Source organism: Atta colombica, unplaced genomic scaffold (assembly GCF_001594045.1).
Source record: "Atta colombica isolate Treedump-2 unplaced genomic scaffold, Acol1.0 scaffold1, whole genome shotgun sequence".
NCBI classification, from domain to species: domain Eukaryota; kingdom Metazoa; phylum Arthropoda; class Insecta; order Hymenoptera; family Formicidae; genus Atta; species Atta colombica.
Window position 1 is genome coordinate 2,820,883 of NW_017259183.1, and position 14,166 is coordinate 2,835,048.

The 14,166-nt window shown below is 33.0% G+C and overlaps 1 protein-coding gene across 5 annotated transcripts in view; it reads left to right on the top strand.

Annotated features, from left to right (window-relative positions):
* LOC108694149 (sodium/potassium-transporting ATPase subunit alpha) overlaps positions 1–14,166 on the top strand; it is a 65,693-nt gene that overhangs the window by 36,972 nt on the left and 14,555 nt on the right. For 3 of the 5 annotated variants that reach the window (XM_018203459.1, XM_018203467.1, XM_018203475.1), the window contains exon 2: positions 13,427–13,507. The exons of the other annotated variants lie outside the window; for them this stretch is intronic. In XM_018203459.1, the coding sequence (XP_018058948.1) occupies positions 13,427–13,507 (81 nt within the window). The remainder of the gene's footprint in view (positions 1–13,426; positions 13,508–14,166) is intronic. 5 annotated transcript variants of the gene reach the window in all.

Here is a 14,166-nt window from a genome sequence, read left to right on the forward strand (position 1 = left end):
TCGGCACGAACTTTCCGGACAACCCAATATATATATTTGTGCGTGTGTGTCGTGCGTGTGCGTGCGTGTGCGTGCGTGTGCGTGTGTGTGTGTGTGTGTATTGTATGTATGATATGTATAATATGTATGTATGTACACATCATGATTTATTTTTTAGCATCTGACGAGTTATCAAAATTAAAGCGATGCTTCCGGAAATTTTACAATTTTATGCTTGTTTTATGTTCTGAATATAAATAAAAAAACTTTTACAATCTTAAATGAATCGTCGTCATAACAGTGGCATTCGTTATATGATGAATCAACTCGGTTTAATGATTCCAATGTTTATCAATAGGTTAGATAACAAGGCAATTATGAAAAATTTTGTTACATCATTGCATGGTTTCATTAGGCAATAGTTCTTAAATATTTTTAACAAAACAATCTATTTATCTATTTTTAAAATAACATGTTAATATTAATTAAAAAATATTTTAATTTTTATTCCTGAAAATTCCGATAAAATTCAAATTAAAGACAGATTAAAGTTATCTCTTTATTCAAAGTCTGTTAATCCAATTGTGATCCATTGGATTTAATTATTTTCTCGAAGACTTCTGCTTAAGATTTTTAAAATTGTTTTTTAAAATGACGAACTTGAATGGTTTTATTAGATCAGAGAAGTAATTAGGAAAAGAACCTGAAAAGAACAGAATAAAATTTTTTTTAGTACCTACTACAATTCTATAAAAATTGAATATCTCAGTTGATACAATTTGAATAATAATATAGATATTAACTTAAGGAACTTTTTTACAATATTTTTACAATACAACAAAAGGGACTTGTTTGTAGGAACTTTAGATTCTAATAGATCAAAAGTCGAACTTACCAAACTATGAACTTTTACACGAGTTTGGTGTGCGCATTTATATGTTGTGAAATATATCGAATATATCGAATATATCGATTTTGCAACTACGAAATCATATTGAGGGAATGAAGATATTGCTTTCTTAAATATTTACTTAATAAACATTTAATGTTGAAAATTTTTTATTATCTCAATATATACCGAGTTGTATTTATATAAAGACGATATCCTAACTTTCAGTAGTAGTTGAAATCTGGTTATTAAAAATATAATACAGATTTAAGAGGGCTACTTTGGAGCCATCAGCGCGATAAGAGATGCGCAATCTACACTTATATAATCATTAATAGTATAATGTGTATTAAAAGATGTTATTAAAAGATGTGAACATTTTGGCTATCGATTTTAGCTATCTTCATCAAATAGATAATTAATACATTAATAAAGAATGAGAATTGAGATAAGCACTTTCTTTGTACAATTTCAATGTTAACTTTACGTAATTTTAACTCTTAATAACTTTATTAGAACGCGAGAAGACAGGCAATTTCTTTGTACGATGTTTGTGCTTTTCTCACTTTCCGGACTGGATAGAAGATATTCTTTGTTAATTTGTATGTAATTATATATATGATGAATGACTAAAATCGATAATCGAAACATTTAAATTAACATCTTTTAATACACATTATATTATTAATGATTATATAAGTGTAGATTGCGCACATCTTATCGCACTGACTCCAAAGTAGCTCCCTTAAATCTGTATTATATTTTTACAATTATTAGGAGTCCTATTTTATATATATATTCTTTACTCTAAATTGTCTGGTTATTAATTTTGAACATTATATTACACAAAGATATAATCTAATGAAAAATGATTCTTTCATGAAACTTTCTTTTTTTTTCTTTATAATAGAAAATTAAAATTTTTGTGTTAATAAATTCTGCTAAAAGAATATTTTTATGAATTATCATTCATAAAAATTGTTTATCTTCGTTTCATATTTATTAAACAAATACTCTCTTCGTGCTTATTGAAAAAGAAAAATTTTATTCAAATTCGGAGCATCTTTTAAAGTATTTCTTTTACCTAAATTTGAATCTTCAAATTTTCTTTGTGACAGATACAGCCTTTCCAAATAAATGGGAAAAGTTTAATTTCTTGTAGCATTATGATAGAACGTCGTTATTTTTATCATAAATAATGAAATGTAGCTTTAGAATCTAAATCTTAAATGTAGAATGCACGGCATCGTTCTTTTCTTCTTTCTCGATATTCTCTGCGTCCGTAAGATTATGCTGCGCGATTCTATGTTTTTCTCTCTTTCCTATCTCAAACTCGACGCGGAAACTAAAATGAACTAGCACGAACCGGTCGTGTACCGGTGTCGTATAGAAAAGAAAAATAGCGATTGCGTGCATGTGTATGCATCGGCACGCCTTCCCTGTCGACCTTTCTTTCTATTCAACAAATGAATGGACAAATAATTGAGAATCTTTATCGAAATATAAATTAAACATATATTTTTTGCCAATACCTTGATTATACAAATCAATATTTTATTTAAGTTTTCCTATTTTATATACTTTCTAAAATTGTTAAATAGTGATTTTTGTTAAATTTTGTTGTTTTATTTTAGACATATCTAAGAGAAAAAGATATACGTAACAATAATGTAATTTAATTTTTAAGAAATCTACATTGTATAGAAAACTAGAGTCACGTGTTAAAATTAAATTTATAGTTTTTTTTATATTTCAAGCATTTTTATTTTTAGAGTTTAATTTTGGCTGTAATTCAATCAAATTAGATAATTTAATTTTTTGGTTCGGTTCAGTTTGCATCTCTGTGGTCTCTGGTTTTAGATAAAATTCTCGCATGTTATGAATGAGTAGTTAAGTAAATTTTCATTGGAAGTATTGTGCATGCGTTGCATCTACGCGTTGTATCTTTTTTTCTGCATTTCACATACCTTCGGTCTTTAACATAGATCCATTTAGATAGTAAATTCAATAGATCAATCTCATTCATGTTATTCATGTTATTCCATTGGGATTGTTCCTTCTACTTATGTCACGAGAAGAACTGTACATGATTATTATCTGTATTATTTCTTGAAACTAAGCATAAGGAATACAAATGAATTGTTTGAGAGGAGAATTTTTGCAAGAAAATGCGCCTCTTTTTTGTTTTAATACAAAGAAATAGTTTTTTAAACGCAGATGGCGTTTCACCAATGTTAAATTTTGTTTCAATTTTTTCCGATTGCGTGGTCTATGATGATAAACTCTCAGTAACATATTAAAAATTAAAACACTAAGAATGTCAAGGTAAAGAAGAAAAATCGATTCGCATGTCGATCCTGAAATAGATTATGTCAATAAGCGCGCTAACTCGATCGCGTGTTGGTTGTTATGAGAAAATGGTATTGCGAAAATTTCCATGACACCGCCGGTACACGCGATCACTATAAATTACAAAATTCCCTCAATATGGAGGGTGATCCAAAATGCAATTTGCGAAACACATGAGGCCATTGCATATGTTGATTTACATAAAGGAATTTAAGACCAAGAGAATGTAAATTTCTATCATGTGTTTTAATGAATTATTGTATATCGTGTCTTATTAATGCGCTTGTATACGCTAATGTTTTTATGTAAATTTGTATGTTTTGAATTTAAAATATAATCGCGTCGTGGTCATTCTCTTGAAATATGTTAAAAAAAGTTGATATATGCTATTAATTACATATTAAATACAATATATTTAAGTAATCTGTATTTTATCGTAAAATAAAACATAATCACAATTAACATGTACTGAAAAAAATTGTGTAAGGATGATAATATTTTTGGATAATTATATGTTGGAAAATTAATAAAAATCATTTTTCTAAAGCAACAGAAACTGTGATATGTCATTCATACTGTACGATAACAGTGTGTGTACGAAAACGCGTTGCGTCAAATTAATCTTTCTTTCGTTTGATGCATAGGTTATTGATGAATCGAACGATGCATTCGCTGACTTGTAACGTCAATCGTCAATCGTTTCGCGTCTCTCTCTTGTCTATATCAGTGAAAAAGCATCAGATGATGATGCATGTGCGCGCACGCGCGCAAGAGAGAGAGAGAGAGAGAGAGAGAGAGAGAGAGAGAGTCTTCTAATGACTATGACATAAATACATTCAATGTCTCAAAGACTTTCAGGGACGGCCTGACGAGAATAGATGAAAATCCAATTTTAATCACAGAATCTCGACCCGCCGCACCACGCGCAACATCACCGACGAGACTGTCGATAGAAACGGATTTTTAAAGTTTATTCATACTTTTACAGGGATGTAATCTCGATGAATTCTATTTGTATCATAAATCACCATAAATATCGCGGACACGGTGAAAAAAGTTAAGTATACCAATTTTCGCATTTTCATTGCCCAAGTGAAAGATTGTCGCGTATCTGTATCGGTTATTTTAAAGTCGGAATGGATTTCAATGTCTGATTCTTTAATTTAATATTTAAATTCCGTGAGTGTCTTAAAAATATTTTACGAATGTTCGAAGTTCGCTTCATAACCCATATTGAATAATCCATGAGTTCATTTATGCGGCTCGTCAGATGGTGGAATAATTGAATTGCTGTAATTGAAAAAATGAGTTCGCGAAGTTTAATCTAGGATAAGATTGAATCAGAGAGCGAAACACAATTTGCGGTGACACAATTCTTCACGTAAATAGGTACTAGACAGGAATGAGAAATCATAATTAAAGCGGAAACATTATCGTTCGCGAACTTATCCTAGTACCTGAGATACATTATCTTGCAAAATAGATGAACTGCAGACGCGTCTGTAATTGACTTTTTAATTATTCGTTTGTTACAAGGGATGCTGTGTAAAACTTTGACAATTGATTTGGACTCTCGGACTCTTTCTTGAGATTTCTTATCTTTAATAATTATGTTTATCTGTATGAATTATACAATATTCATTACATATAATTTTAAAATTGATAACCTTATAATTATTTAATATTTATTTATCACAACGTTTTATCAAAATGATAAATAAATACAGTGATATATATTAATAGCTACAGAGGAGAAAGTGATATTATGACTAGTGTATACATTATGGCCTCCCTTAATATCTTCGCTATTATAGCGAATTCTATAATGATTACTTATGGAATTATTTGTTCAGTAGCTCGCCATTATACCATAACGTTAATATACCAATATACTCAATAGCATTGAGCATTTATTATAACGCATTTTTATTTTCAAGTATTTCGAAATGTGTTTGAGGTACATTTTAGCATTTAATTACAATACTTCCTTATTTTTCTTAAACTTGAGTATATTGAATCATTTGAGTTATCACATAAATATATGTATTTTTGAGTTCATTATTTGCTATTTAACATTTTATTTGACTGTACATGTTTTGAATTAATTGCAAATTTAAACAATAGCATGGCATTTTGCTAATGTGACCCTCTGAGTATTGATTACTCACGATCTCTTTTTTGAGATTCATGTTTTCATATCAAAATAATTATTTGATAACCGATTATAGCTCTATTATTAATCTATAGTTTATATTACGTGTACTATTTTCCGTACTGAGCAGCTTATATGCAGAAGTATGTATATACATTCATTTGCGTATATTTTAAAATGTTTTACTTTTTATTAATTTTATTGTTTTACTTTGTGTTAATTTTGTAACCAAGTATTGTTTTCTAAACAAAACTAATATTTTAAGGCTATTTTTATGAAAGGCCATATTATTACTCATTTTTTTCTTTGGGTCATTATGCAATATTCCCACATTTTTATTAATAGTATCCTAAGTATAATAAATATTTCGTAACTTTGAGTCCAGAATCGATACAAGAACTTTAAGAACAAGAATTTTAACGAATGTAATTGTCAAGTTTTAAATATTGATTATTATGTATATAACGAAGTTATTATGTAAAATATAATTGGAGTGCCACAATACCATCTTCTCTTCTATATTTTTATATAATAGTATAAAAATAATTTAAAATTTTTTTATATTTTTCCATAGTTATTACATTTTATTAGAAACTACATACAGTTTTACAAAATATTTCTCCTTTCAAGGAAGATAACATCAAACATTACAATAAACAATCCTCATTTAGTTTACGTGTGAGAGTGTTACGTAAATTGATCGGAAACCTCAGCCGACTAAAATTTTTTGCACTTATTTTTTTATAAGATTCATCAATTATCATTAAACAGCATAGAGTATACTTTCCATACACAATCATAGCTGTTTACTTCTTCGGATTTGAAACCATTCGATGTAAATGTCATTGCGATAATTAACATTTCGTTCCGTTATTCCGTACTCTCGTTAAAATTCGTTAAAAATTTTAATTACACATTTCTAGCAAATATGCGCCGATGATATGAATCGTGAAGACAAGATCGATAAAATGTGCTTCAGCAAGTTACGCGATTCAATTTTTTCAAAGTGAACGAATTTTTTGTGGAGTATCAGTCGAGAGATTAACAAGTAATTTTTTTATTGAACGATATTACGTAAAATTGTATTATAAAGTAATTAAACAGAAATAAATAATGACACATATTCGAGACACATGTTCGTGTTTTTAATTTATTCGAAACTGCACATTATTTACTTTTTACATAACACTATTTAATTGCGTGCTTATAATTGTCAGATGTATTATTTTAAATTATTCGCTGTTTGTTTCAAGATATACGAGACTTGTTTCACAGAAATTAAATTTTCCGAGAAAGAGAGAGAGAGAGAGAGAGAGAGAGAGAGAGAGAGAGAGAGAAAGAGAGCGAAAAAAAATGATGTCGGATGGATTGCATAAGATAGATATAAGAAAAATTTATTCTCTTCGATATATTTAAATATTCACAAAGGGGAAAAATATAATAAAACACAACAAAAATTGGAGAAATTTGTTATGATCAAAATTGAAAGTTTTGTTGAGTTGTGTTCGTACATATTGAATTTTAAAATTAAATCGAATTCTTTACCGAATGAATGAAGACCATTAAAATATCATAAAAATTATGTTATATATGTATATTTGGCAGTATAACCAAAATATCGATTGTAATTATTCTTTATATAATATCCGCGAACGTTTGCGGATAGAATGCATCTGAAAAGAGAAAAATCGACTTGTCCGACAAATCACATTTGATGCATACAGGGGGCACGTAGCATGCTCGAGTTAAATGACCAATCTCTCCCTCTTGGCCCAATTCGTAAAACGTCCTGTGCTACGCACTCTGCGTGACGTCACACGTAGAGATCTCTTCTCGTGGCGGTTGCAAGAGTGAGTAATGCGTGAGGATGCGTGCAAGGCCACACACAGTCAGACGATCAGCCAGCCAGCCAGCCAGCCAGTCAGCCAGCCAGCCAGCCAGTCACTCAGTCAGTCAGTCAGCCGTTGCATGGCAACGTGCTGTTCGCGTTCTGAACGGCGATAGTGGCCGAATATCGAATACCTAAAACAAATGGCTCATCCACATCGCGTATCTCTATATCTACGGGAAACATTCGCCTAGCAGAGCGCGCGAATGTATATTCCGTACGTCTAGAGACACGCGATGACGTCACACGCATAGATCTCTTCTCGTGGCGGTTGTAAGAGTGAGTAATGCGTGAGGGTGCATGAAAGTGCCACACTCAGTCAGATGACCAGCCAGTCAGTCATTCAGTGACTGTAGGCGCAAAGAAGCGCGCACTTTTCGTCGATAAATGAAAATACTCCTGATTGTTTTTCAAATCCTTTAAGATACAAGTCTCGCTAGTTGCTAGATTGTGTCTAGTAATTCGACATATACACATAACACGCACACATTAAATTATACGACTCATGCTTTATGATCTTTGATCATCTTAATTATTAACTTTTCTCTTTCAAAGAGAAGATTCTAACAGACTAAAAATTTTCTTTCATAATATATCTTTCTCACCAAAGTAATAAATCATGCATCATACTTATCTGGTATTCACAACAATGCTTTATCTAGACGCTAGTTAGAAGATATATTAATGAATATTTAAATCTTATACTTAAATCAGTTGGATTATTAATTTGAAATTTTACAACCACCTCTATTTATAATATTAATTACAGAAATGATGTTTTTTTGTCGTAGGCAGTGTGATATCTCTTAAGTTTTTGAGGGCACTGAAGGGAAATTTGGTCAGGCCTAAATTATTCACGATATATCACAACCGATGCGAGCTGAATAATATCGATCAGCAATAAAATGCGCGCGCGCATGTAACTTTCTCATAAATAATTTAAATCTGTTCCGTTTACGAAATCGATTTTTAGCTTGGTCGTGGATGAAATATGGTTCAATATAGCACGTACGTGACGATCATTGTATTTTACAATGATATCTTCATTTTCAGTCAGGAAATTAATGCGTTGTGTTCGGTTTTGTACCATTACTGTGAGACTTAGCAAGGTGTAGAGTATTTGTGAAGTAAGGCTATTTTTAAATGTACATTTCGCATTATAATCAGAGCCTCTGAGAATCCCGATATACACGTATTCGTCGATCGATATAAAATAAAAAGAGTATGAGTATTCGTTTCCCTTCTTTCTTTAGACTTCTAAGATGTCATTTTATTGCATTTTAAATTTATTTTTATTTGCAATTAATTTGTCTAAATTATTAATTTACATTTGTTTAGAATTATTTTGAATAAAGAGCTACAGAAATTTTTGTGTGTAAAATGCAGAACATTTTATAATAGATACAAAACAATGATATGATAATTGCGTTTGTTAAAAAAATTTTCTAAAATTTGCAAGAACACAATATTTTGTCTTGTTTTAAGTTATAAAGTTGTTGGAAACGGCAAATTTTGAAATGCATTTAAAAATAATCAATGTTAAAAAAGTTTTTATACATTATTATTATTATTATAAGACGAATATCTGGAGCTTCGTTATCTATTGAGAATATCGGGTGGCAATTAGAGATAAACTTGATAAGCAATCGATTTATTAAAAGATTAGCTGCACGATTGTCAATTTGAATCGTAAAGTTAAATCACTCATTGTCAATGTAATAAAGTTTGTTCGATAATATGGAATTACACAATACATGATAAACATTACGAAGTGAATCATTTATTACTCTCGGATATACAAAGAATTATATTTTTTATATATGAGAATAAATTTGGCTAGTGTCAAGAGTACATCTATCGGTATGGTTCTCTCGATATTATTATCGAATATCGATAATTGATTTCAACGTGATCCAGAGCATTTGGTGGAAGTGGTTGCACCAAAGTAGGAAGATGTTCCACTTGTGTGTCTCTCGGGTGTGCTATCGTGGGGATCACGGTGTATCAACGTGTTTATGCACATTATTAGGTACATCATGTGAAGACGAGAGACGAGATGAGACGAGACGAGACTATAAGACAAGATCATACAAGACGAGATATGAAAAGAGAGAAGGAGAGAGAACACGTATAGAGCCGCTGGTGGTGCCCTACTTGGGTATTGATCCGTGACAGTGGGAGGCGCTCGTTAGAGATGGCTAGGTCGTAGGTCGCATGCGCGTTTCCACCGATGATTCCGTATCGCCATCATCGACCCACGGCTCGAGAGAAATAGAGCCGAATCGGTGAGAAACGTTAGAGAAAGAGAAAAGAGAAAGAGAGAGAGAGAGAGAGAGAGGAGTTGGGGGGGGGAGGAGGGTGAAAGAGAAAAAAAACGGTAGGGTGGATAATGTAGGGAGAAACGAGGAAAGCGGCACGAAATAGGAAGGAGAGAGGAGGAGCTATGAAAATTATCATCCGAGTATAAACCTGAAAGGTATGGTATCATCACCTAGCTTAACTGACAAATACATCATAGATCACTTTAAAATCATGCTTTGAATATTTGGATATTTCATGCTTGAAATTCTCGAGAAGGGAATGAAAGGGATTTAAGTCTAGCCGCAATTTGGTGAATGGTCTGTCGTTGAAATAGACTGAACTTGAGAACTAAAAAGGAAAATCTGATTTCATTTTATATTTATGTAGATAAAAAGATTTATACGTAAAAAATGCGCGTTGAACGTAATAGCGTGTTAAATAGCGTAAAATTGCTCTTTAATCTTTCTCGTATATTAATCGATAATACGCTGTAAGTTGCAGAGGATTTCAACACGTTTTAAGACAATCCTGGCAACGGCACGCGACGTCGATCCTCATGCGGCGCCGTTTCTGCCGCGTCGCCGTCGCGGTCGTCGCGATTATCATCGATGCCGACGTCGTCGCCGGCGCCGCGGCGCGATCGTTGAAAGTTAATCCTTAATGCCTTAAGTCAATGCCTCTATGCAATTGTAAAAGAAACATTGTGCTCGTTTCTTCCGAATAAATTTCAAGAATTCGTATGGCATATGCTCCGTTAAATCTATTTATATTTAATATGAAAAAATAAGATTGGGCGAGGCAAATGATATTTCATTTTGTGAACTGGATTTACATTTTTTTTTTTTTCCAAATGAAAATGTATTTTACTCAGAATTGTTAATCAATAATGTGACTTACGATTAGAAAGTTAGAAAGATAAGAATGTTATTTAGGTTTAATTGAAAAGGTCGAATCTAGGCAAGCGATACGAACAAACGAATGAAACTAATGGACAATTTTCTTGAAAGAGAGCGAATAGCGTCGCTCTATTGGCATTTATTTTTCATCCAAATTTTTTTATATCATAAAATTTACAGAGCAGAATTCAATTTGGCATTAAAATTAAATCTTACTTTGTATGATATCATTTGTTGTCATTTCATAAAAATACGCAATATGAAACAGAAAATATACAGAATGCGATCGTATCGAGGGCTGCGTAACGAATGTAGTCCTAGAATGCGATCTAATCGCTCGACGCGTTTTCCTGCCGTCGCCAAAGCTTGACCACTTCCGCTTCTAGCAAGCCAATTCTATAACTCGACCCGTGAACTCGTAAATGATACCGACCCGTGCAAATTAGCGTAAGGTCGAAATCGTGTTCATCCTGCGTCTACGGAGGCGCGTTTGATACTCTTCAGTGTGAGTGAATTTAGCACAAAGAGAAAGAAAGTCAAATATTAATTTCGCAATTTGGTACAAGCGCTTATGTCGAATAAATTTATTATTATTACTTTTTTTTTTAAGACTAAGTTGAAAAGATGTCTTGTTTATTTATTCTCGACTTGTATCAATGCACTTTACGCAACGAATGGTGACGCGCCGCAAACGCCGGCGATTGTGCGTGTGCGTACGGACAATCAGCGAGGTGCGTATGTGACCTGTAAAATTGCATAATCATGCTTCCTCAATGACGACGTGAGCGAGAGAGAGAGAGAGAGACGATGGACCAGAGGTAATGATACCTATGAAATTGATCGTTTACGTATACGAGCCGACGACAACGGCGCGGCGCGGCGCGAACTAGACGGCAGACCGGACGTGTTACGCACAAAGTCGGAGTTACATTTTTACGATTGTAACCGTCGATTTGCCGGCTCGTTAGTCTTTTATCTAATCGTTGCGACGGTCGTAACGAACCGCCCGCGCCGTGACAGAATTAACGGCCGCGCGCGGCAATTGCGCTCCGCGTCACGAGTCTCGCATTTCGTTAGTTAGTCCATCCGGTACGTGAGAATATCGTCAGTTTTCATGGTCGAGACAATAGATAATTCAAAGGTATTACTACATGATAAACTGCACGTATCAATAATTTATTGTTGTAATATTTTTCGGAAGCTACAAATTAATGTACGATGAGAAATAAGGCGATGTATGTTCGATCACCGACGAGATATTACTATCAAAGACCGAATATCCTTACGGAAGTTCGCGTTTCTTGTGAAATATTGAAATGATTAAGAGTTAAAAACTGATAATATTGTACTAATTTTATGATTTATTCGTTTAGTAGAAATATTCATGCATTTTGAACTCAATAATACTCGATCTTTCTTTAAAATTGTGATTTTAATGTTATCGTCAAAGTTTGATTATCAACAGAGATGATAACTGCAGAGAAAAAATTATAATTTTTCTGCAATATATAGGATATTACAACTTTACAAGTATGCATATTTATTTATGGAACATTTATGTAATAAAAAAATCATGAATTTAATAATGTCTGAGCTAAATATTTATGTTAATAATAGCAAATTTATATCAATTGTCGATAATGTCAGCGTTCTTCAATTATCTCTGAATTCTTGAGGCCCTTTTTATTTGCTCTAGATTGATGCCCATGGTCTCTGATCTTTAATCTTATAGTATCTCGTCGGTGCGGTAGTTCGATTCATTCATTTACTCGTTTGCTTCCTATTTTCACAGTCATTTCTTTCATTAATATTTACTTTACAATAGAAAACATTTATGTTACATTTCAAGAGATATTGTGATTTCGCGTTGTTATGTCTATTCATTCGCGATCAATTTTAAGAAATTAATTGGTCAAAATTCAGGGACATATACACACAAGAAGAGACTCAGATGGAATAAATGAAACTTTATTTTGTAATAATTTCTTTTCTTGGTTATTTTTTCTGTTAAGTATATAGACAGATTGATTCGTAGAGAAGAAAAGTTAAGAAACATCGTGAGCTCTCGTAATCGTGATTACGGGATACCATTGAGCATTGAGCATAGTGGACGATGGTGAGTGGTGTCTCCATTGAACCGGTACTACCGGAAGCGGTCGTTATCCGAACGCGGTCGTACCGAGGTCGCTCTTGAAAATCGGGCCTCTGTTCCGCGCACTGCGGACGTCTCTCTCATCAACGTCACGTGTCAAATGCGCGCCGGCCACGTGTCTCTCTCTCTCTCTCTCTCTCTCTCTCTCTCTCTCTCTCTCTCATGAGAAGGTCGTAACTACGCTCGGTACGAGCACTGTGAGAAAACTGCTTCATTCGGATCGCGACGTTGAATCGTGGCGCCATCCGAATGGATGACAATACTATTAAGTCTAATTTACAATGTGCTCTTTGCTTCCTGTTTCTTGCCTTTTTCCCTCTTTGCGACCGTTTTAGCGGCAATCATGTTTCTTAATGCGTGTTTCTTGTCTCTTCCGAAGTTCGTTAACCTTTATCTCGGGCGTTAGAAAACGAAGATACTGGATGAGAGGCAAAAAGATAAAAAATTGCAAAAAGCGAGAAAAAATAGGATGCAAAGAGCACATTGTAGATTATGTCTTGATCTGTTTTCAAAGTGACGTAAAATTTGGAGCGGACAATCTAATGTAGGAGCAGTGAGATCGACGTTTGATTGATTCCATAAGAAAATGAACTTCATTCTCTACACTACGTGTTTTATTCGTGTATCTTAATCGTATATCTATCTAATATGTGAGAAACATAAAAAAACGGTGCTATTTCGACTCATACGTTATTATTATTTTTAAATTATAATTTTGCCATATATATACTTACCTGTACGTTTATTTTGATTGTTCGTATTTTGTTATATTATGCCCGCATGATTTATTCATGATTTTTTTATCGCCCATTTTTTACAGCATGGCCGCTCAGATTCGTACAGGGTCGCCACGTTACCCAACATTCGTGACGACAACAAAACCGCAGATGGGATGTACAAGGTATATTCAGAGATGGACTTATGTTTCCATACGAATTTTATATGATTAACATATCTGGGATATTGGGATATCCTGTATGCTTCTTTCTTAACCAGCGGATGAGATAAACGGGACGTTTCTTCTTCTCTTTTCTCTTTGTTTCTATTATCTTTTTTCTTCCTGTCTTTCTTTTCTCTTCTTTTTTTCCATTTCTCGTTTTTTCTAACGTTGATTTCTATAATTCCATTGTCTCTTTAATGACAATAACGTGTATCACACCATAATGCTTTTCTTCTACCTATGCCTTGATAGGAGATTTCTTGAAGAAAATTTCTTTCTGCTATTACGCACTTTCGAATCTTCAGCTTTTTCGTGTTTTCACTTTGGTATCAATTTTGTGATAATAATTATCTTAACGCATGAGAAAAGAATTTTACTTTTTTCAGGTCTCGATTGGGACATCGTTATGATCGCATTTCAATTGACTCGATCGACATTATATTCTCTTAAGAAAGGAAAGCTTTGTATACTTCATTTAATAACAGTGTGTAAGATGAGATAAAATTACATTAAATTTTTACAATTAAACAAAAAAGAGTCCTCACTTAACTGAATGCTCGCGAGAGAGAGAGAGAGAGAGAGAGAGAGAGAGAGAGAGAGAGAGAGAGAGAGAGAGAGAG